The sequence below is a fragment of the Mobula birostris genome, chromosome 12 (assembly GCF_030028105.1).
Source record: "Mobula birostris isolate sMobBir1 chromosome 12, sMobBir1.hap1, whole genome shotgun sequence".
NCBI classification, from domain to species: domain Eukaryota; kingdom Metazoa; phylum Chordata; class Chondrichthyes; order Myliobatiformes; family Myliobatidae; genus Mobula; species Mobula birostris.
In genome coordinates this window covers 34906819-34929705 of record NC_092381.1, presented here as the reverse complement: position 1 = coordinate 34929705, position 22887 = coordinate 34906819, and the positions used below count along the sequence as shown (strand labels likewise).

Sequence of the window (22887 nt, the reverse complement as noted above, 5' to 3'; positions counted from 1 at the left end):
CGTAACACTATCTCTTTACCCCAAGACTTAAAGAAGCTTGATTTTCATGTATTTCCACACTTACCGATATACTTATTTACATATCATTGCTAACCTGTTTGATTTATCTACATTTATATTACTCTATTGCATAGTTACTAATAAATATTATTAGTTAATAGCAATACTGGACTCCAAAGTGTTTTCCATTTCTGCTGGTTCGTTAACCCGTCACCGGGTACGTGACAGTGGAAACATGAATACGAAAGGAATGGAGAAATACAGAGGATACACAGAAAGAAGATATTTAGGAGAAGTTGGCATCATGATTGGCACAAGATTGTGGGCTAAGTGGTCTGAACAGGGCTGTTCTGTTCAATGAAGTGTCTCCACCCTACACACTGTCTGTTCCTCCATAGCTTACTGCCTGACTCACTGTGTTTATCCAGATTTCCAACATCTGCAGTCTCTCTCGTCTGTTTGTGTTTAAGGGACCTGAGGGGCAAATTTCTTCACACAGAAGATGGTGCACGAGCTGTTTGAGAACGTGGTTGAAGCTGGTATAAGTAACATCAGTCAAAAGACCTCTGCATAAGGACATAGTTAAGAGTGGGTTTACAGGGATTTGGGCCAAATGTGGGCACATGGGGACTAGCTTGGTTGGGCACTACCGTCACATAGGCGAGTTGAACTCAAGTGCCTGGTTCCAGGTGACTAATGCTCCATGAATCTGAATGTTTAGTTTCAAAGTTATCATTTGACATGGTACTTGTTCAAACCTTTTCAAATACATTGAAATCTAAACATGTTTCAAATCTGAAACTTTTAGGTAGAGATTACTAATCAAAGTAACCTTTTTTAAATTACAGGATGACCCTCTAACTAACCACTAAGATAACTCGGACGTTCCCCACCGCTAACGGTCTCATTGGGTACCCCGAGCTATCAGTCAGTGAAGGGGGCGGGAACGTCGGGCTCCAGCTACGCCAATCCAGGCGCCGCGTTCCAGCGGTATGATACACCTGACGCTTTCTATTGGCGGAGACGGCGAGGGAGGTGGGATTGGACGCATCGTGGAACTAATGGCAGCCCAGCCTGCCCTGTCTCGCGCTGGATCACCAGGTTTTTTCTAATAGGCTAGCCAGGCGGGCCGCCTCAAGGTTTGACCAATAGCGGCGAGGCTGGCGCAGGACGGGGCGGGGTCAGCGGGAGGTGTTGCAGTCGGCGGGGGGAGCGTCTCGTTGACGGTAGCTGGGCATCTGCAGGCAGCGGTCGCACGGGAGGCAGACAATGGATCCGGTGATTTATTTGGCCGTATCGATGGCGTTGCTGCTATTCTGGGTCCGGAGAAAAGGCATGGAGTATGTCATCATCCACCACCGCTGGGTCTTCGTCTGCCTCTTCCTGCTGCCCCTCTCCGTTGTCTTCGATGTCTACTACTACCTCAGGGCTTGGTTAGTGTTCAAGATGTGCAGTGCTCCCAAGCAACACGACCTGCGGGTCTGGGACATCCAGAGACAGGTGAGGGTTAGCGCTATCCACTGTGTGTGCTGCTTGCAGCGCTGTAATGCAGGGTGTGGTTCCCCCGAGAAGCCCGCCCAGGAGCTGGGGTACAATGATAGCCCGCTGTGCGAACCCTCCCGAGGAACCTAGCAAAGGAGTATGCTAATTTTGTACATATCTAGTTCTATGTAGCAAATACTTGTTTATTATGTTTAAATTCACGTAAACAATAACAATTTCTCCTGAAGGGCAGAATGCAATGCATTAAATGTAGTTGATGTCAGAGACAAATACTGTAATAACATTGACAGTGGGTAGACTTGCGTCATTTTGGCTATCAGTGATTTCAACGGCTCCTGACGGCATGCTTCTTCATTCGTCACTGATACTTTCATATACGATTTTTATAATGTTCCCAGAATTGGGGTGTTAAATGATCAGAATTGCGAATATAATGCTCCAAAGCCAGATGAAGGCATTTCCACTATCTTGCATAAATAGAATGATTCCGAACAGTCTGAGTATCTCGGTGGCATCGTGTAATTGGAATGTATTGTAGCCCCATTGAATATTTTGTATGGGATCATTGAGGCTCCCCATAGTGTATATTGAATTAACCCACACTAATATTCAAAATTGGACTTGCGTTTTTTTTTATCACTGGCGTATCTCATGAAATTTGACCTAAAAGTGCTCTAAGTTTTTAAAAAAAATAGTAGCGAATAAGGTGAATGTGTTCATGGACCATTCAGAAAACTGATGGAACTGTTTTTAACATGTAATCTTACGGAGCATATTATCAGACGCTTCCTTCTGTGACATTTCAGGAAGTACATGAACGGCTATAAAGCAGTTTAGAGTAACCGGAAAGTGACATGGTGCTTTATAATTTCAAGTCTGTTTCACTACCATGAGCCAGCATGTGCAATCCATGTTTTGTGCATTGTGCATAGTCAGCAGGTTCCATCGCAGACTGAAAGGAAGCCCAAATGTAGATTTAGATGTGTGAATCAGAATCAGGTTTATTGTCCCTGACATACATCATGAAATTTGTTGTTCTGCAAGCATAACAGCACTGCAAGTTTAAATAAAGATAAATACATAGCACAAAAGAGGAATGGTGAGGTTGTGTTCATGGCACATTTGGAAATCTGATGGTAAAGGGGAAGAGGGAATGTCCCAGGTGGTAAGAGTCTTTAATGATGAATGCCATGTTCTTGAACTTTGGGAAATGGCCTCAGTGATGGGGAGCCTTGTGCCCGTGCTGGGGATAGAACATAGAACAGTACAGCACAGTACAGGCCCTCTGGCCCACAATGTTGTGCCGACCCTCAAACCCTGCCTCCCATATAACCCCCCACCTTAAATTCCTCCATATATCTGTCTAGTAGTCTCTTAAATTTCACGGAGCCTTGTGCCCGTGCTGGTGCTGGCTGGTGCTACAACCTTCTGAAGCCTCTTGTCAATTCCAACCAAACCAAACCAAGCTGCCGCTGCCGCTGCTGATAACCCCCATGGATTTGTTATTCTTGTGTGATGCACCCTCAGCTCCAATAACAATTGTTTCAAAAGTCAAAGATGTGTATTATTAGCAATTAGAAAACATGAAAGCAGTGAAACTTAAGCATTCCCAATTGTAATTTGAGTGGTCAACAAAAGATGCGACATCCATTGGCTTCCAGTGCCAAACTGCCCGAAGAAAGCACAAATACATAACTCATTCCCTTCACTTTTACCGTGACCCCACTGTGACTAGTTACCCTAATAACTGTGCAACACAGAATACAGTGCAAACAGATAGAGAACAGATGAATGGCTCCTCCGCCTGGAGCACGTAGAGAGCGCGGCTCCAACGCCTCTTAGAATCCTGTGCATTGGTGCCTCTGTACCAGGCAGTGATGCGACCAGTCAGCATGGTCTCCAGGTGATGTGTCTTTGGCAGTATACCAAATCACCGCAATCTCCTAATGAAGTACAGCTGTTAGCATGTCTTCATTGTGATTGCATCTATATGGTTCACCCAGGATAAATCCTCTGAAGGTCTGTTATCAATGTAGAATTTATACTTGATGCAAGTTTGAAGTAAAGGCTTGCATCTTGCTGGAAATTGAACCGTGTAGTAGACTATTCTGCTTTTGTTTTGAAAGGTCCGAGAATGGAAGGATCAAGGAAGTAGAACGTACATGTGCACTGGCCGACCAGGGTGGCTGACTGTATCACTGCGGGTTGGCAAGTATAAGAAGACACACAAGAATATCATGATCAATTTGATGGATATTTTGGAGGTGGACACCAAGAATCAGGTGACTTAACTCTGTAATAATGAAATTGTAATACTTTTTCATGTTGTCTTTCTGATTTGGAGTATACTTAACAGTCTTTGCAGTAAAGGTGATATCAATGTTACGTATCAGCAACAAACTTAATTTTTTTAAGTACTTATATAAAAAGCATTGAGCAAAATGTTGGTTTCTCCATTAGGAATGTTACTTGAGGAAAATAATAGCCAGTTAGCGTAACGAATTAAAGTTCCCAGAGCTGGCTGAGTAGCCGACTTCTGTCCCTAATTATTAGGTTTATGACATTTGTATGTTGTGTCATTGAAGTTGCAATTCTCATTTTTCTATATTCTCTCCATAAATGACACTCATCAGTTTCACTATCTTGTGTATCATGGCGAGGGGTATAGTTGATAAACTAAGAGAGATGGTGCTACAGTAAGGATTATTTGCAAACTTTCACCCTCCTCTCTTCTACAGTCTTCCCATGTCGGGTTTTCTGATCTGAACGTAGCTGCTGCAGCGTGGGATACAAGTCAAGTATTTCCCAATTGGTAAATGGAGGAAAAAGTACAAAGTACATTTATAAAAAGTATGCTATAGAAAATCTTGAGATTCATCTGCTTGCAGACAGTCACTAAATAAAGAAATGCAATAGAATCCAGGAAAAAACCCACACAGCAAAAACCTTCAAACGCTCAGTGTGCGAAAAAAGAACAGATTGTGCAAACAATAAAAAAAGGTAAATAATTCACAGAACATGAACTGCAGAGTCCCTGAAAGTAAGTCCACAGCCATGGAACCATTTCAGCACTGAGCTGAGATCCAGTGGCTGTGGAATCAGTGTAGTGCTGAGGTGAGTAAAGCCTCCTGGAGTAGTGAGCCGAACACCAGTTTGTCCTTCGTCCACAGCTTTGATGCCTTAAATCAGCTAAGCATAGGTTCTCTCTGGCCCGGGCCCTGCCGCTTCAATTCCATCCTAAGTTTAACTCCCTCTTGCAGCATCCATTTGTTCGATAGCTGCAGTCCTCTAACTGGAAGTGTGGTGCTTGTACAGGTCCACAATCCCTTATCCGAAATCCTTGGGGCCAGTTGCATTTTGGAATCCAGAATTTTTCGTATTTCAGACCCCCCCCCCCCCCCCCGGGATACCAAAACACACGTATGCTCAAGTCCCGTATTTAACCTGTCTGAGTGCGGTGGACTGTAAGACCTAGCGGCGCACCAAACCTACGCACATCCTCCCGTATACTTCAAATCATCTCTAGATTACTTATAATACCTAATACAATGTAAATAATTGTTATACTGCATTGTTTAGGGAATAATGACAAGAAGAAATTTTATTTCCAACAAAAACATACAATAAAACATAAAAATACACAGCTTCAAATGAACCGAATCAAACACATGGTAAATAACTTATTGGAATAAATGTAGAACATCAATATCACTGTCACTATAAAACTTTTGTTATTGTTATCCATAGGGGTATCTGCAGCTCTTTTTGACATTTTCAGTGAAATTAAGCACAAAGTCAACAGTGAACACAAAATGTCAGCGAACAGCAAATGCACGTGTAACCAGTACGAGTGCTGAACCACAACTGACGTCTGGCGGCCTCTGCTAGTGCTGCCACGTCACACCTGAGTGACGTCAGCTGTTGGCAAAAAAAACCACTTTGGTTTTGGGAGCTTTTTGGATTTCAGAATTTCAGATCAAGGAATGTGCACCTGTACCGTGTTATAGACTGTAAAACTTCGGAGCAGAATTAGGGCTTTTGGTCCATTATTCCATTAGGGTTGATTTATCCCCCTCAACCCCATTCTCCTGACTTGCCTATATAAACTTTGACACCCTGACTAATCAGGAAACTGTCAACTTCCACTTTAAATATACTTATTGACTTGGTCTCTACAGCCGTCTGTGGCAATGAATTCCACAGATTCATTATGCCTTGGCTAAAGAAATTCCTCCATCTCTATTCTAAGTGGACATCCCTCTATTTTGAGGCTGTGCCCTCTGGTACTAGAATTGTATACTATAGGAAACATCTTCTCCACATCCATTCTGTCTAGGCGTTACAATATTTGATAGGTTTCAATGAGATTCCCTCTTCATTCTTTTAAACTCCAGTGAGTGCAGCCCCATAGGCTTGAAACTCTCTTTGTGTATTACCTTTTATTCCCAGAACCATTCTTGTGAACGTCCTCTGGACTCTCTCCAATGGCAGCACACCTTAGATAAGTGGCCCAAAGCTGCTCACAATACTCCCAAGTGTGGTTTAACTATTGCCTGATAAAGACTCAGTATCACATCCTCACTCTTGTCATTTAATCCTCTTGAAATGAATGCTAACATTGTATTTGCCTTCCTTACCACCTACTCAACCTGCAAGTTAACCTTTAGGGAATTCTGCACAAGGAATCAAAGCCCCTTTGCACCTCTGATTTCTGAATTTTCTCCCCTTTTCTAAAAGAGCCTACACCTTTATTTCTTCTACCCAAGTGCATGACCATACACTTCCATACACTATAGTCCATTTGGCACTACTTTGCCCAGTCTCCTAATCTAAGTCCTTCTGCTGGCTCCCTGCTTCCTAAATACTATCTGCCCCTCTACCTATCTTGGCCACAAAGCCATCAATTCCGTTCTTCAAATCCTTGGCATATAACATGAAAAGAAGTGGTCCCCACACAGGCCCCTGCAGAACACCACTAGTCACCAGCAGCCAACCAAAGAAAGCCCCCTTTATTCCCACTCTTTGCTTTCTGCCAGTCAGCCAATCTTCTGTCCATGCAGGTACCTTTCCAGTAATACCACGGGCTCTTATCTTGTTAATCAGCCTCATGTGCGGCACCTTGTCAAAGGCCTTCTGAAAATCCAAGTAAACAACATCCATTGACTCTCCTTTGTCTGTCCTACCTATTAGTTTCAACAGATATGTCAGGCAACATTTCCCTTTAAGGAAACCATGCTGACTTTGGCCTAGTTTATCCTGTGCCTCCAAGTGCCCCATAACCTCATCCTTATTAATGGACCTTAATATCTTGCCAACCACTGATGTCAGGCTAACTGGCCTATAATTTCTTTCCTTTTTACCTCCCTCCCTTCTTAGGTTGGAGTGACATTTGCAATTTTTCAGTTCTCTGGAACCTTTCCAGAATCTAGTGATTCTTGAAAGAGCATCACTGATGTCTCCTCAACTACCTCTTTCAGAGGGTATAGTTCACTTGGTCCAGATGACTTGTCTACCATCAGATGTTTCAGCTTCCCAAGTACCCTTTCCTTAGCAATGACAACTACAGTCAATTCTGCCCCCTGACACTCTGGAATTTCTGGCATACTGCTGGTATCTTCCACAGTGAAGACTGACGTAAAATACCCAAGTTCATCTGCCATTTCTTTGCCCCCCATTACAACATCTTTAGCATTTTTCTGCAGTCCGATATCCGCTCTCACCTCTCTTTTACTCTCTCTCTCTCTCTCTCTCTCTATCTATATATATATATATATCTCTCTCTCTCTGAAAATAATTTGTAACCTCTTTTTTGGTTGGGTTGAGTTGTTCTCAGATCTTGGCAATTTACATGCAAATGTTTCTTCACTGTATGAGGAGAAATCATCACTAAGTTGTTAATTGTGGTGTGTCTTCCAAATGCTTCACCTTTATTACTTTTCAGTCAGCTGATTGGCCGTCATTACAGAAACTGAATTGCAAGGGAATTCCTAGATGCATGGTTTTTCACAAACAATTCTGTAAACACGTGTAGTCCTCGATCTTATTTGTGAGACAACGTGGGCAAAGTTCCAGACCACAGTGCACGAAGTTCGCCATGCAACCTATCAGTGAGATTTTCTCCCTACATCACAACTGAGTTCCCATAACGACAATTCATCAGCTGGTTGATAAGTATATGAAGGGCAAGCATTCAGAAGACATACTGCATTTAACAGCACACTGATGATGTCTCCTGTTATGGTAATAAAATGTTTGCAAGTAAATTGTCAAGATCAGAGTCAGATTGGGAAAGAGAAGAGTTGGGTTGGGCAAGGGGAGAGATAAGAATTTTTTTTCTCCCAGTTCTGAAGGAACTTAATCTAAAATGTTAACTTTGTTTTAACATACAATATACTGGTGGAACTCTGCCAATCAGGCAGCATCTATGGAGGGGAGTAAATAGTCACGTTTCAGGCCGACACCCTTCATCAGAGTGTTTTGCTCAAGATTTCCAGGATCTGTGAAATCTCTTGTACTTGTGTTAACCTTAAATGATGCCAGACCTGCTTTTTTTCCAGCATTTTCTGCTTTTGTGCCTTTTATGAACTGGCTACATGCTACTCCTACTGGGAGCTAAGAGAACCTGGAGGTCAGCAACTGTAAACAGGGTGGTGGAACTGCCAAAGACTATTTCAGCAATATTTCTCAAGGAATGCCAACAACTCTTCTCTGCGAACCCTGTAAATGAAGTCCTGACTCTTTAAACAACATTGGGGTCACTGACCATAGACCTTTAATGTTTAAAAAAATATATTGTGGAGCTGTTTCTAGGATGTCCCCAGATCCTAAATTCTCACATAAATTTTTGTGAAACTGAATTTATGATTTCAAATTAGTTAAGATCTCTCCTTTTAAGTGAAGTGCAGACTCTATAATCTGTGGTAAGTAAAATAAGCTGCCTTTCTCAGGTCCGTGCAAAGTAAGTTGAGTGCGTAATTCATAAACATTGGAAGATTATAGAGCAAAATTTATTATTTGGTAGAATTTTTATTGCTTGAAAGCCATTTGGCACAGGAAATGAAGATAATTCACTTGGTTCTAATCGCCAGTTTTGCATTGGAGCACGCACAACACACTGGAGAAACTCAGCAGGTCGGGCAGCTTCCGTGGAAACGAACAGTGGACGAACAGTCCCTCCAGCGTGTTGTGCGTGTTGCTTTGACCCCAGTATCTGCAGAGTATTTTGTGTTTGCTTTGGAGCATGAGGGTTGCTTAACTCTTAAGCATGAGTTGTTAATGAATATATTTCTATTATATACAGTACTGTACAAAAGTGTTGTTGGGTGCAGCCGAGTCATCATGCTGAACCCTGTGGGTAGTGTAGTCGTCCATAACGTTTTTGTGGCAGGATATTGAAGTAGATTGCCAGGTCTTTCTTCAAAGAAAGGTAGTTCATTGATATGTTGAGAAAAATGATCCAAAATTACATGTATTTGTTGGACCTCTGGGATAATGCCTTCTACAAAAGCTATTTAAAGTCAGGTGTTCCAATCAATGAGATAAGATTGGATGTGTGGGTTGTAGAGGTATCAAAAAGACAGTCAGGTTACTAACAGAGCCTGCTCTTCTCAAGAAAGATCTGTTTATGTGCACCATGCCTCGATCTAAACAACTTTTTAAGGACCTTGGAAGGATTGAAGCTGGAAAAGGCTACCAAAACATTTCTAAAGTCCTGAGAGTTCATCAATCCACAGTAACTGAAATTGTCTACAAAATGGAGGAAATTCAGTACTGTTGCTATTCTTCCCTTGGGGTGGGCATTCTGCAAAGGTTACACCAAGAGCACAATATGCAGTGCTGAAGGAGGTGAAGAAGAACTCAAAGGTAACAGCAAAGGACCTGCAGAAATCTCTAGAACTTGCCACTATAAGAAATGGAGATAATGTTATTCCAGATATAATGAGAGGAAAGTAACAAGTTTGTGATTAAAATTTCTATTTCCTTTTTACTTCAACATAATTTGTGAATGGACAAGTGTTATCATTTTTGTCAATGAAATTAGGACTTGTTTCAGTTCTGATGTTTCTGTGACAGGTTGTCCGTGTGGAACCGCTGGTAAACATGGGTCAGGTAACTGCACTTTTGAACTCGATTGGCTGGACTCTTCCAGTGGTACCGGAGTTAGATGACCTCACTGTGGGTGGGTAGTATTTTTTCCTCCATATAAAAGGCTATTTGCCTTTTTTTAAAATATTAACATAATTTGAAGACTATTTGTGGACTGGGCTATTGTAATTCTTTATGATGAACGCAGCAGGCCAGGCAGCATCTCTAGGAAGAGGTGCAGTCGACATTTCAGGCCGAGACCCTTCGTCAGGACCAGCTGCCTGGCCTGCTGCGTTCACCAGCAACTTTTGTGTGTGTTGCTTGAATTTCCAGCATCTGCAGAATTCCTGTTGTTTGTAATTCTTTATGACTTGGTTCTAGCTTGTGATTATCAACCTGAAATTGTTAGTGGATTTTTTGTTTGTTGACTGAGTTCTTTCAATGGGGTAGTCACTTGTATTTATCTACATGGTGATAATTGTATTTGCTAAAAGTGAGAGCAAAGCAATAACTCCAGCAGAAATCACCTAAACTCTGACCAATAATAGAGGTAGAATACTTTGCTTTCATTTTGTTGTTCTTTGCAATTTCCTTTTACCAGTTTTTGACAACTTCAAAGAAAAAGATCTCATTTATGACAAATTCTTCAGTGCTCAGCACAGAGCTATACACTTAACGTAAAATCTGCCATTTGAGATTCTGTCCATCTTGTACCCATGTCCCCGATGCATTCATGTAAATTTACAAATACCCCACTTAACGCTGAGGATATGTTCCTCAGAGGTGGAGTGCTATGTAAATCAGCACTACGTAGGGTCGTTATAACATGACGTAAATGGACATGTGTACCTGATTTTTTAAAAATCAATCCTGAGATATATGATATTATTATGTATACGCTAATTCATGTAGTAACAAACATGTAAATAGGCCTAACGTGCTCATCAGTGGAGCAGCAACGGAGGGAAGTGGATGGTGGTTACAACTTAGAGGAAGGGCCAGGCTGTGGGTCCTCCTCTAACTTTGGCTTCTTCAGGTAGGTGTAGAGATTTGACTGCCTTTTCTTAAGTTTCCTCTCATGAAGCAGTTCTCAGTCGCAGGAAATCATGACGAGAACACCACTCTTTGCCTCGTTGCTTCGCACCCAGTCACGATGAACATTACAAATTTCTAAGAGGTGCCAATATCAACCTGGCACTCATCAGCTTCCAAACACCGTATCACTTGCAGTTTTGCATCCATGCTAATGCTTTTCCTAGATGTCTTAGATATACCGCTCTTACTGTGAGTTGCAGGCTGTTTTCCAGACATGGGTGGAAAAATGGAATTAATTGGCTAGGGAGAAAGAATGGTTGGCAGAGCATGAACTAATATGCAATAGGCTGTGAATGGCTCAGAGCGTGTGTAAAGCACTCTCATTGGCTGATTGAATTTTTACTGTGGCGACTGCTCTTGGGAAGTTTTTAAGTGTTGCTTAGAATGAATATCTGTCACTTAAAAAAGTTTCAATAAAGAACTGAAAACCACATTGTATCAAATCAGCACTATGCAGGGTCTGAGTGTACGGTGCAGGAGTTTAAGAAAACGGAAGCATGAAAATCAAAGTAAAGTTGGGTGTTAGAAATGTAACAAAAATATTGGAAATGCTCAACAGGTTAGGTAGCATTTCCAGAAAGAAAGGCTTAGAGTTTCAGGCCTGAGGCTCTTCATTGCTGCGCGCTTCTGTACTTTCTGTTTGAGTCCTGTTGTGAACAAATAAAGCCAACAAGAGCATGAATAAAGATGGGAATTGTGAAGACACCTCAGATAATAGGAATGGTTTCTTGCCTAGTTGGCACTCGTGGGTTTCCAAATAAAATACTGGTATAAGAAGAGAAAGGTGAAGACAGGTGAAGGATTTGGTTGTGCACCCTGATCTTCCTGACCAAAAACAAATTCTACATATCAAAGTAAGTACACTATATACAACCTTGAGATTTGTCTCCTTACAGGCAGCCACAAAACAGAGACCCAATAAACCCTATTTTAAACATCAAGCGCCCAAAATGCGGGAAAAAAATCCAAATCCTGCAAGCAATAAAAGTAAGCAAATAACATTCAGAACTGAAGTTCATCAAAGTGAGTCCACAGCCATGAAGCAAGTCATCTCTACAGTCAGTCTGGAGGCCTGCAAGTTGCAGGCTACAGTATTGGTTCTGTAAACCTTGCAGAGCGGCAAGCTGAATGCTGGCCTGGCCGCAGCAGCCCGACGTCTTCAGTCTGGCCCAGCACTTGAACTGGCAAACCTTGGGTCGTTCCTCACTCTTTGTCCGGGCCTCACCACCTCAACTCTACCTTGCCTCAGTTCTGCCATATCGAAATGCCTGCAGGTCCACTCCAGCAATGGCCAAACATTGTCTCGTTACCCGCTCTTGGTTCTGCCTTGATACAGCTTGTACCTGCCACGCTGCAACCATCCTGCACCTTTGAGACTTCAGTTCACACTGCAAATATGCCCGGTTCTACAAGCAGTTATAAGCTGAACTCGGAAAGGGAAGTTACAGGCTATTGATAGCAGTGATTGTATGGGAGAAAGTGTGTTTAATACAGTAACTTGTAATTTTGTTATTTTTGTTTGCTACCAGCAAGCTGTCGCTGTGTTTTACCATTGCCATCTTAAACTTTGTGCTCTAATCTGCCAGCTAGGACATCTTTGTATATTTGAGAGGAGAAACATGCTTCCATTTTCTTAAATGGCTCCTTGTTACAGTACATAGTTGGCGAGGGGTATGACTAAATTAGTGCTAAATTATTATGTATTTATATCTATACCTTCTGATTGCTGATGATTTTTGAAATTTTAGGGTTCCAGTACTTGTTCTATGTCTCTGGATGTTCAGTATACCAAATGGATTCAATTTGATTTGTGAATTGTTCAGATAGTCTTGCTCATAATATAGCTCTGTAATCTCCAATACCTTGAATATGAACAAATGTCTTTTCTCAGGAGGCCTTATCATGGGAACTGGCATTGAATCTTCATCTCACATCTATGGACTTTTCCAAAACATCTGTACAGCCTATGAGCTGGTCTTAGCTGATGGCTGCCTTGTTAGATGCACAGAGGTAAAAGAAATGGGGTACTATTTTGGCTAGATGATTTTTGATTTATTCATCTAAAAATCTGTTGCTGTTAAGCTGTTGCATTTTACAATATTGCATCAAGGTGTCTGAACCTCACTTCCCATTTTACTGATTTGTGTAACTCCTCTACTTCGGGAGGGTGAATCTCGGGTTTGTATAAAGTATACATACTTTACTTTGAACCTTCACTTTTTTATACATCTTTCACATTCATGATTTTTTTGTATTGAGAGCTTGCCCAGATCTTGCACTCAGTGTCAACTTTGTGTACTGTTAAGTTTGTTTCAGGATGCGCTAATTTGAGTGATACTTGCTTTGCGCATGTACAGAATCACTGGAATGTGATGTTGACCCAAATTCTCATGGTCATGTGAATGCTGTAGAATTTTGCAATAAGTAGGAAGTACTTCTGGTGTCTCTGTACAGCTTTCCTGTGTCAACCAAAAACACATTGTATAAATGATCAAGTTATAGAAATGTTTGTGAAAACTGGCTATTGGCAAATTTCAAATGCTGCAGTACAGAAGGGGGTTATCCTGCTCTTTGTAGAAATGCTGACTCTTTGCAGGAGTTGCGCAACTATTCCCACAATCACTGGAATTGTCCTTCTTATTGTTATCAGAATGCCTGAAGATTTTGGGCACTTAGCAAAATGTCCTCTCAATCATTTATATTCGCAAGGAAACAACTGGAGCCACCCAGATTTTTCATAACTGAAATCCTTCCACCGCAGTACTATTCTTGTAGACCTCCGTTGTCCAAAGATTGTGAAATTCACCCAAGGAATTGGTGTTCAGAATTTACAACAGTTTGTCTTGTTTTATTCTTTTTTTTTTACATGCTTATTAGTGGTTACTATCTTGTGATAGAACTTTTTTTCTTATTTCTCTCCCTCCCAGTTCTTGAAGCTCTGAGCGTAGGAACTTTTGCTTGTTATCTGGGTTTGAACTTGCCCTTCAGTACTGCTTGTGTTGTCTTCATGTGTTCTCTCAGTAATCAAGTGGTTTCCAGCTGCTCCTGTTTCTTCCCATATTCCCAAGAGGTGCTGGTGGCTTCAGCAGCTTCTATAAATTTAGCCTTTGGTGTAACTGGGTGATAAGAAGTATCCAAAGGGGAATGGATGGATGTGTGAGGAAAGAGAAGTTGAAGAGCCATAGGGAACACAAGAATACAACTAACGGGATTGCCCTGTTAGGAGATGGTCTGTTTCCAGTGGGCTGACTGACTGGTCTTGTTGCACTTGCCTGATACAACAGTGGGCATGCTTTTTGATTTGGAAAATGTATCTGCAGATTGCCTTCCTCTATTTTGCTAAAGCAATACTTTTTCCTCTTGTCCTCAGAAAGAGAATCCAGACTTATTTTATGCTGTGCCTTGGTCATGTGGTACACTCGGATTTCTTGTTGCTGCAGAGATCAAGATTATTCCTGCTAAGAAATATGTGCGTCTACAGTACCAACCAGTGCGTGGTCTGCAGACAATATGCGAAACGTTCAGCAGAGAATCCCACAACAAAGAAAACCATTTTGTGGAGGGCCTCATGTATTCACGGGATGAGGCTGTGATAATGACAGGAGTCCTTACTGATGCAGCTGAACCAGAAAAGGTAAATAATACCAAGGGAGAATCAGTCAACATTGCACAAATACAGTAAATTTGGTCATGATTTTACTATTTGGGACTTGCGCTTTTAACCGTTATCACCTTTGCAGTTATTGATTCTCTTTTGAAGAGGGAAACTAAAAAAAAAATCATTTTATCCATTTGTTACTAAAATGTAAAGCAGACATGTTTGGTTTTTTTTGCTTTAATCCTTATTGTTTGATGCTTTTAGTTAGCTTGTCATGTCCCTCTTGACTAACCAGCTTGGATGGTTCTGTTTATTTAAAGCTCTATTTGCAAGTTATTAACTTGGTATTTTTAAATGTCTGTGTACCTATTGTGATTTTAAAAAGTAACTAGGAACATAACTATATCTGAGAGATCATTCTTCATCAATAAGGTGGAATTCCTGTGTCATTTGATAGAACTTTTGTTTTATGTTAGATCAATAGAATTGGCTATTACTACAAACCGTGGTTCTTTAAGCATGTGGAGAAATACTTGCAAGAGAGCCACAGTGCAGTGGAATATATCCCTCTGAGGCAGTACTATCACCGCCACACCCGCAGCATTTTCTGGGAGCTTCAGGTAACTGATATAAGAAATATTTCCAGGCATGTGAATTCATATTGTTACAATATCACCAAAAAATGGGATTTGAGGGTCATTAATTGACAGTACTGCTGAGGGTGGAACGGTATCATAGTGGTTAGCATAACGCTTTACAGTGCCGGCGTAAGATCAGGGTTCAATACCTGCTGCTGTCTGTAAGAATCTTTACGTTTTCTCTGTGACTGCATGAGTATCCTCTGGGTACTCTGGTTTCCTCCCACATACCAAAGACTTATTGGTTAGCGTTAGTAAGTTGTAGGCGTGCTATGTTGGCACTAGAAGCATGCTGGCACTTGTAGGCTGCCCCCAGCACAGCCTTGGACTGTGTTAGCTGTTGACGCAAATGATGTATTTCACTGGAAGCTTCGCACATGTGATAAATAAAGCTAACCGTTATATTCATTGTCACATGTACCTTGGCACATGACACAATAAGCCATTTCCCATTTTACCTATGAGAACATACAATCTATACTACCAAAAACAGTAATATCTAAATTTGCTGTTTTTTTTAAAAAAAAATCAGTAAATAATGTAGAAAAATAAATTTGAGATGAAGTCACTTCTTTAAAAAAAAACTTGTACTCCTGAAGAAGGGTTTGCACCCAAGGTGTTAAGTTGAGAGGTACTAGCTGAGCCTGTACTTGTGTTTCTGGCACCAGTAGTTTGCTTTTAATGTGGTTTAAAGAATGAATTGTAGGACATGTGAAATGAAAGCCCTTGGACAAGTTGTTTTGAAAATTTGTGCCAAACTACAAGAATTCAATTCCAATGGCTTTCAAAAATATCAGATTTTGTATATATACAGCTTACTTTGAGATTTTGTGGTTATAAATGATAAGAAGCCTTCAAAAAATGAGTTATTCACCACATTATAATGCAAGTAAAAACAGTTTTACAAAGGTTTGTATTAATGTTTTTATTTCCTTCTACATTTAAGGATATAATTCCATTTGGCAACAATCCACTCTTCCGTTACGTGTTTGGCTGGATGGTTCCTCCCAAGATTTCATTACTGAAACTGACCCAAGGCGAAACTATTCGTAAACTGTATGAGCAACACCATGTGGTTCAAGACGTGCTGGTGCCAATGAAGAGTTTGGAGAAGTTGATCCTTTACCTGCACAGTGAGATTAATGTATGTAAATTATTAAAGAATTGTTTTTTTTTAATTTGGCAGGGTTAGCTTGTGGCACTTGCCCTTATTTTAGTGCCAAAACATTCTGTATGTTCTTAAGAGGAAGATAGTAATGAGGGACATTGAGTGAGTTTGTTTGCCCCTGAGCTTAGTTTGTCTTTTTATTTTCTTTCTGTAGCACTTAAAGATTAAGTTTATATCAAATTACTTAGAACAAAAAAATAATTGTTTATTTCCATAGCAGTACTCCTATCATCAATGTGCAGATTCTTAGTTTTGTCCTCGATGGGCCCCAGTACTCCATGTACTTTTTATGTCCACATAACGTGGCCAAGTGGTTAAGGCATTGGACTAGCGACCTGAAGGTCGTGAGTTCGAGCCCCAGCCAAGGGAACGTGTTGTGTCCCTGAGCAAGGCACTTAATCACACATTGCTCTGCGACGACACTGGTGCCAAGCTGTATGGGTCCTAATGCCCTTCCCTTGGACAACATTGGTGTCGTGGAGAGGGGAGACTTGCAGCATCGGCAACTGCTGGTCTTCCATACAACCTTGCCCAGGCCTGCGCCCTGGAGAGTGAAGACTTTCCAGGCGCAGATCCATGGTCTCACAAGACTAACGGGTGCCTTATATAACCCATGTTGATATATGCTTATGTTGCAGTTAACCTTTTCACAGAAGCTCTCTCACTTGCAATCAATAATGTAAAGTTGCATGTTTATTCACTCTACCAAATGTATGCAAAGTTTTTTTTCCTCCCCACTCTAGCTGAACTGAGTCAATGCTGCAACTATTTAATCTATGATCTAGGAAATCAGGTTGGAACTGTTTTATTCTTATTACTTAAGTGCCTTGTCAAAATGTACTTGCTGTTTATTTTCTGCAGGTTTACCCTCTGTGGTTGTGTCCTTTCAACCTACCCAGTCTCCCTGGTATGGTCCACCCAAAGGGGAATGAAACTGAACTGTACGCAGATGTTGGGGCCTATGGAGAACCCAAGGCCAAGCAGTTTGAAGCCAGGTCATCAACCCGGCAGCTGGAGAAATTTTTACGTGATTCACACAGGTAAGTAGTGTATCAGTGGGAAAATTGAAGGAGAAAATTAAATGTAAGCAGTATCTATAGCTAAGCCTTCGGGCAGATGGGCCCATCAGCCATATTTGGCAGCTCAACTAGCAGTAGGGAAACTCTGATCTCAAATCTCCACTACCTTACAGCTATACCCACTCATGGGGAAGTTTTGTGGAGTAAACCCCAGTGGATCCTTTGGATTTGTCAGCTGCATGGAGAGGGGGAGTCTGCTGCATGGGCAACAGCTCGCTCTCCATATCGTACTGACCTGGCTTGTGTATTATGCAGGTAGCTAGGACACAATATCCATGGTCGACCTCGGCCAATGGAAGGCCTCCAAATAGCTAAGCCATTATCTGACTGGTTCATAACCATGTTTTATAAATGACTGGTGAATTTATGCACCTAGTACTTTTTACCATTTAGTCTTTGCGGTTCTGTGAAATGATTTGCACAGGAACAATAGGCCTGGGAATTTGATGCATTAGATCCAGGCAAAATTAAAGTAGCAATGAACCCTGCCCCACAATATGTTCAGCTGCATTGGAAACTATACCTAAAGCAGGTCTGAACCACTTACTGTATGTCTCGTTAATCATATGGGTCTTGAAGGCTGCATCTGACAAGAGCACCTTCAAGAATGCTGTCCTTCTGCAAAGGTTACCATATCACCCACATTTGAAATAAGAGGGGAATTCAAATTACTCTTGCTGTGACCCACCAGAGATGTGAGTAATTACTGAAGATGGTTTCAGTTTGCGTAGCAGGAGGTGAGCAAGAAAGGGAGAAGAAGCTTGAACAGAAAGAAATGCTGTAAGACGTCTCCTCCTCCTTTGCCCTTCAGCAATCACTTAGAAACATAGAAAACCTACTGGCCCTTCAGTCCACAAAGCCGCATCGAACATGTCCTTACCTTGGGAGTTTTTTTTAAAAAAAAAACTTACCCCTAACATCTCCTCTGAACCTATTTCCAAGCACCTTAAAACTGTGCCCTTTCGTGCTAGCCGTTCCAGCCCTGGGAAAAAGCCTCTGACTTTCCACACGATCAATGCCTCTCATCTTCTTGTACACCACTATCAGGTCACCTCTCCTCCTTTGTTGCTCCAAGGAGAAAAGGCCAAGTTCCCTCAACCTATTCTCATAGGGCATGCTCCCCAATCCAGGCAACATCCTTGTAAATCTCCTCTGCACCCTTTCTATGGTTTCCACATCCTTCCCATAGTGAGGCAACCAGAACTGAGCACAGTACTCCAAGTGGGGTCTGACCAGGGTCCTATATAGCTGCAACATTACCTCTCAGCTCCTAAACTCAATCCCACGATTGATGAAGGCCAATGCACTGTATGCTTTCTTAACCACAGAGTCAACCTGCGCAGTTTGGACATGGAAAACTTCCCCGTAGTGGTAGGATCATTTACTTCCAATCCTTTGCTTAGGTCTTAAAAGAAACATAACGATTCTGTGTGCACACTAGTCAGAATCCCCATCTTACCCAACCTGATTGTAACCTCAGCTCCAAATTTCTATCTACCAAGGTAATGTTTCACCCAATCAATCCTTGAGCTTTATCTATTAATGCCTCAAAGTTATTCTGCTTCCACTTTGAGAAAGAATGCCAAAGGTCCAATTCTAGGGTCTGGGTTATTATTTTTGGTGTCAGATTCCCTTGTTCCTCTTTTCCCCGCTGCAAGGTACCAAACAATGTACATTAGTACCAGTACTTGTCAAGTGTTTCTTGCATTATAATGAGTTGCCAGTGTCACTTTGGTCCTGTGCTTGCACATAAGTGCACTAAGTCTTGCAGAGCCCCTGTTTTCAAGAACACTTTGTATTCTGCTATTTCTGAACATGCCACTTATTTCAAATAGCTTTAGCTATCCTCCCTGTGGATTTGATTTGCCTGCGTTTTAGCAGTAAATGTTGTTAAACAGTTTATCGATGGATCCGCATTTCACCAGAGTCTTGGTGCTTGCCAAATATCCAACATCTGCACTTAATTGTTGGGAATGGACTGTACTATTTTGATGATGGAAGGGGAACTACTTAAGGTTTAACATTCAAGATTTTAGCTTTAACAATTGTGACAATGCAGCTGGAACATTGAAGTACTTTTAAAGATGTGGACTATTCTTGCACAAGTGCTAGTGAAATAGTTAATTCCATATTTTTGGAAATGGTTTCATTACATTGGGAAATGGTGAATGCCACATTTGAAGAAGAGAAACCACAGGCAAGTTAGCTCAATGTCTGATGATGGGAAAACTTAGAAACATTTGCTAACAATAATATGGCAGGGCAGGTGGAAATATTCAAGGTTAATGATTTTTATCAAGTGTCACAACAGATGTTATTGTGAGGAAAATAAAAGCTCACAGTGTCGGAAGTAACTTCTTGGCATAAAACAATAAGACAAGAACACGATTAGGCCATTCAGCCCATTGAGTCTGCTCTGCCATTTGATCATGGGTGACCAATTTCCCTCTCAACCCCATTTCCTGCCTTCTCCCCGTAATCTTTCACACCCTGACTAATTACAAACCTATCAACCTCTGCCTTAAATACATCCAATGATCTGGCCTCTGTGACCACTGTGGCAGCAAATTCCACAGCTATACCACCTGGCTGAAGAAATTACTTATCCATTCTAAATGGATGTCCCTGTGTTTTGAGGCTGTGCCCTCTGGTCCTAGTCTCCTCCACCACAGGAGACATCCTCTGCACATCCACTCTAGGCTTTTCAATATCTGATAAGTTTTGATAATATCTTCCCCCACCTCATTCTTCTAAATTCCAGCAAGTAAAGGCCTAAACCCATCAATTGCTCCTAATAAGTCTTTTGTTCCATGGGAAATGAAATGGACATAACTGGATGTTTTTTTTTCTGTGGTGTGGTATGGGGATTACCTCTGGGATCTTGGCTTTTCACAATCTTTAAAGATTTGACTTGGATGAAGGCACCAGAGGTATAGTTAGTAAATTTGTTGATTACTGAAAAGTAAGCACCAAAAAACACATAAGCAAGTTGCAACAGGATTTAAGTTGATGCACAAAGATCTGGCAAATGAAGTAAAATGTGAGGAAATGTGAAATCAATTTTGGCAGGAAATATATAAAAAAACATATTGTCTAAATGGTAAGAAATTGTAGAACTTGTTGAAGGATCTGGGTTTCTAATACATGATTAGCGGAAGGCTAATATGCAGGTACATTAATTTGGAAAGCTTGCAGTATGCTATTATTGCAAGACAAATACAAAAGTGGAGAGGTTATGCTTATTTATAAGGATATTCAGTTGATGCCATCTCTGGAATAATATGAACAGTATTAAGGTTCTTGCTTAAGAAATAGTGTTAATTTGCAGGAAGCAGTTCAGGGAAGATTTACCAGACTAATACCTGGAATGGGTAGGTAAACTTGCAAGGAAAGGCTGGGAATGCTGGAATTTAGAAAATTGAGAGGTGATTTGATTGGAAAAAGAGATCCTGAGGGATCTTAACATGTGTGTGTGTGTGTGTGTGTGTGTGTGTGTGTTGCTGCTTGTAGGGAAAATCTAGAGCTAGGGATCATGAGCACAAGAAAATCTGCAGATGTTGGAAGTCCAAAGCAAAACACAGAATGCTGGAGGAACTTGGCAGGCCAGGCAACATCTATGGGAAAAGTTGACATTTTGGGCTGAGACCCTGCTTCAGGACTGGAAGGGAAGGGACAAGTTAGGGTAAGGAGGGGGGAGGAAGGAGTACAAGGTGATAGGTGAAACCAGGAGAGGGGAAGTAAAGAGCTGGGAAGTTGAATGGTGAAAGAGATAAAGGGCTGGAGAAAGGGGAATCTGATGGAAGAAAGATGATAATGGAGGGGGGAGGAGCACCAGAGAGAAGTGACGGGCAGTTAAGGAGATGAGGCAAGAGGGGGAAACAGATATATGGAATGGTGAAGTGGGGGTGAGCATTACTGGAAGTTCAAGAAATTGATGTTCATGCCAGCATGTTGGAGGCTACCCAGACAGAACATAAGGAGTTGCACCTCCAACCTGAGTGTGGCCTCACTGGGGCAGAATACAAGGCCATAGACTGGTGCTGTAATGGGAAGTAGAACTGAAAAGCAGTTCCTGCTTTTTGTGTCGGATTCCTATTCCAAAAAGTCAGTCCATGGCCTCCTCTACTGCCAGAATGAGACTGTAGTGTAAAGCCAGGTCATCTGCAAGTCTCAAGAAATACAACTTGGGGAGAAGATTTATAATGATCTATTATTTTTCCCCACACAGATTCCAGGAGATCAAATTTTAGTCTGAATCTCAATTTTTGTGGTAGTGATGAGTGAATTTCTGTAACCTGATGTTGCCTGTATGGAACTTTCTAAAATCTTTGTAAATTTAATAATATCTTGGATTTTTATTTTTCCTTTCAGTTTTCAGATGTTGTATGCTGATTGCTATTTGACCCGAGAAGAGTTTTGGGAGATGTTTGATGGGTCTCTATACCACAAGCTGAGACAAAAACTGAACTGTGAAGATGCATTCCCTGAGGTTTACGATAAGATCTGCAAGGCAGCGAGACACTGAGAGTCCCAGGGAAGAAGCCAAATGGAATTCAATAGTAAGTCAATTTTTATCTGAAAGAAGTAGGTCAGGATTTTTTAAATCCAAAGATTTTTCCATTTTTATCACGAATACTTTTTTGTGAACCTACTCCCGTCATTATCTTTTCTCTCCATACCCCTCATCTCATCAAGCAGTGAATCATGTTGACGTTCAATTCTGTAGGCATTTGTGTGTGATCTGAAATCCATCACTTCTCTATGCAACACCAATTTGTTAAATCTGGTCACTAATGCTGAATTACATGACCCTCTTTCTGGAGACCCACGAGATCGCAGATGCTGAGATCTGGAGCAATAAGCAATCTGCTGGAGGAACTCTGCAGGTTGAACAGTATACCTGCTATTTCCCCTTTCACTCTTAGTTCTCATATAGAGTTTTGATGTAAAACATTGACAGTTCCTGCCCCCTGCATAGATGCTGCTTGACCTACTGAGGTTTCTCTAGCAGATTGGAAATGTAAGTCTGCAGATGCTGGAACCTGGAGCAACATGAGATGCTAGAGGAACTCATCGAGTCTCAACCTGAAACATTGACTGAACATTTCCCTCCATTGATGCTACTCGACCTGCTGAGTTCCTCCAGTGTCGTCTTTTTGCTCTTCGTGCAGACTGTTGCTTGCTTATTCTGTATTTTTTTTGGTTTATTGGCAAGATAATATTAAATCTAAGGAATATTTAGTTTTATAGTTTTTGGAAAGCCACATGCAGAACACTTGGTGCATCATGGACTGATTGTAACCAGGCAATAATCATTTGCATGCTAAATACTGTGTCATAATCCATGTCATAATCCACTGAGCCAGTGTGGGAGAGCTAAACGTTTTCTAATTGTAATTGTTTTATTTACCTGTACTTGTAGTAAAATGGCTAATGTTTAGTCACACTTGTGTAAAATTAGCTATTCTAACAGCATGATGTGAAATATTTAGTTACAATTGCTTTTAAAAATAAATTGATTCAACACTTTATGAAAGTGCAGTTTCATTTGATAAATGTATGAATGATGTAATGTGCTCTTGTGCTGTGTTCAAGGGTATAATGGCTGCTGCTCTGACCCATGTCATTGTAGAGTTCCTATTCACTTTAGTTATTCATCATCATCATCATGTGCCGTACTCTGCCAGAGCCTCGGTGACCACTTCCTTTCACAGCGATCTG

At 41.2% G+C, this 22887-nt stretch overlaps 1 protein-coding gene across 4 annotated transcripts in view; it reads left to right on the top strand.

Moving 5' to 3' along the window:
* The first annotated feature begins 1199 nt into the window (after positions 1-1199).
* Positions 1200-22887, top strand: part of dhcr24 (24-dehydrocholesterol reductase) — a 39721-nt gene continuing 18033 nt past the window's right edge. For 3 of the 4 annotated variants that reach the window (XM_072273596.1, XM_072273595.1, XM_072273594.1), the window contains exons 1-9: positions 1200-1500; positions 3630-3785; positions 9577-9682; positions 12575-12693; positions 14054-14317; positions 14758-14901; positions 15866-16063; positions 16949-17127; positions 21538-21725. In XM_072273596.1, coding sequence (XP_072129697.1) covers positions 1270-1500; positions 3630-3785; positions 9577-9682; positions 12575-12693; positions 14054-14317; positions 14758-14901; positions 15866-16063; positions 16949-17127; positions 21538-21691 — 1551 coding nt within the window. In that variant the 5' untranslated portion in view covers positions 1200-1269 and the 3' untranslated portion in view covers positions 21692-21725. The remainder of the gene's footprint in view (positions 1501-3629; positions 3786-9576; positions 9683-12574; positions 12694-14053; positions 14318-14757; positions 14902-15865; positions 16064-16948; positions 17128-21537; positions 21726-22887) is intronic. The other variant, XM_072273597.1, reaches the window with a different exon arrangement.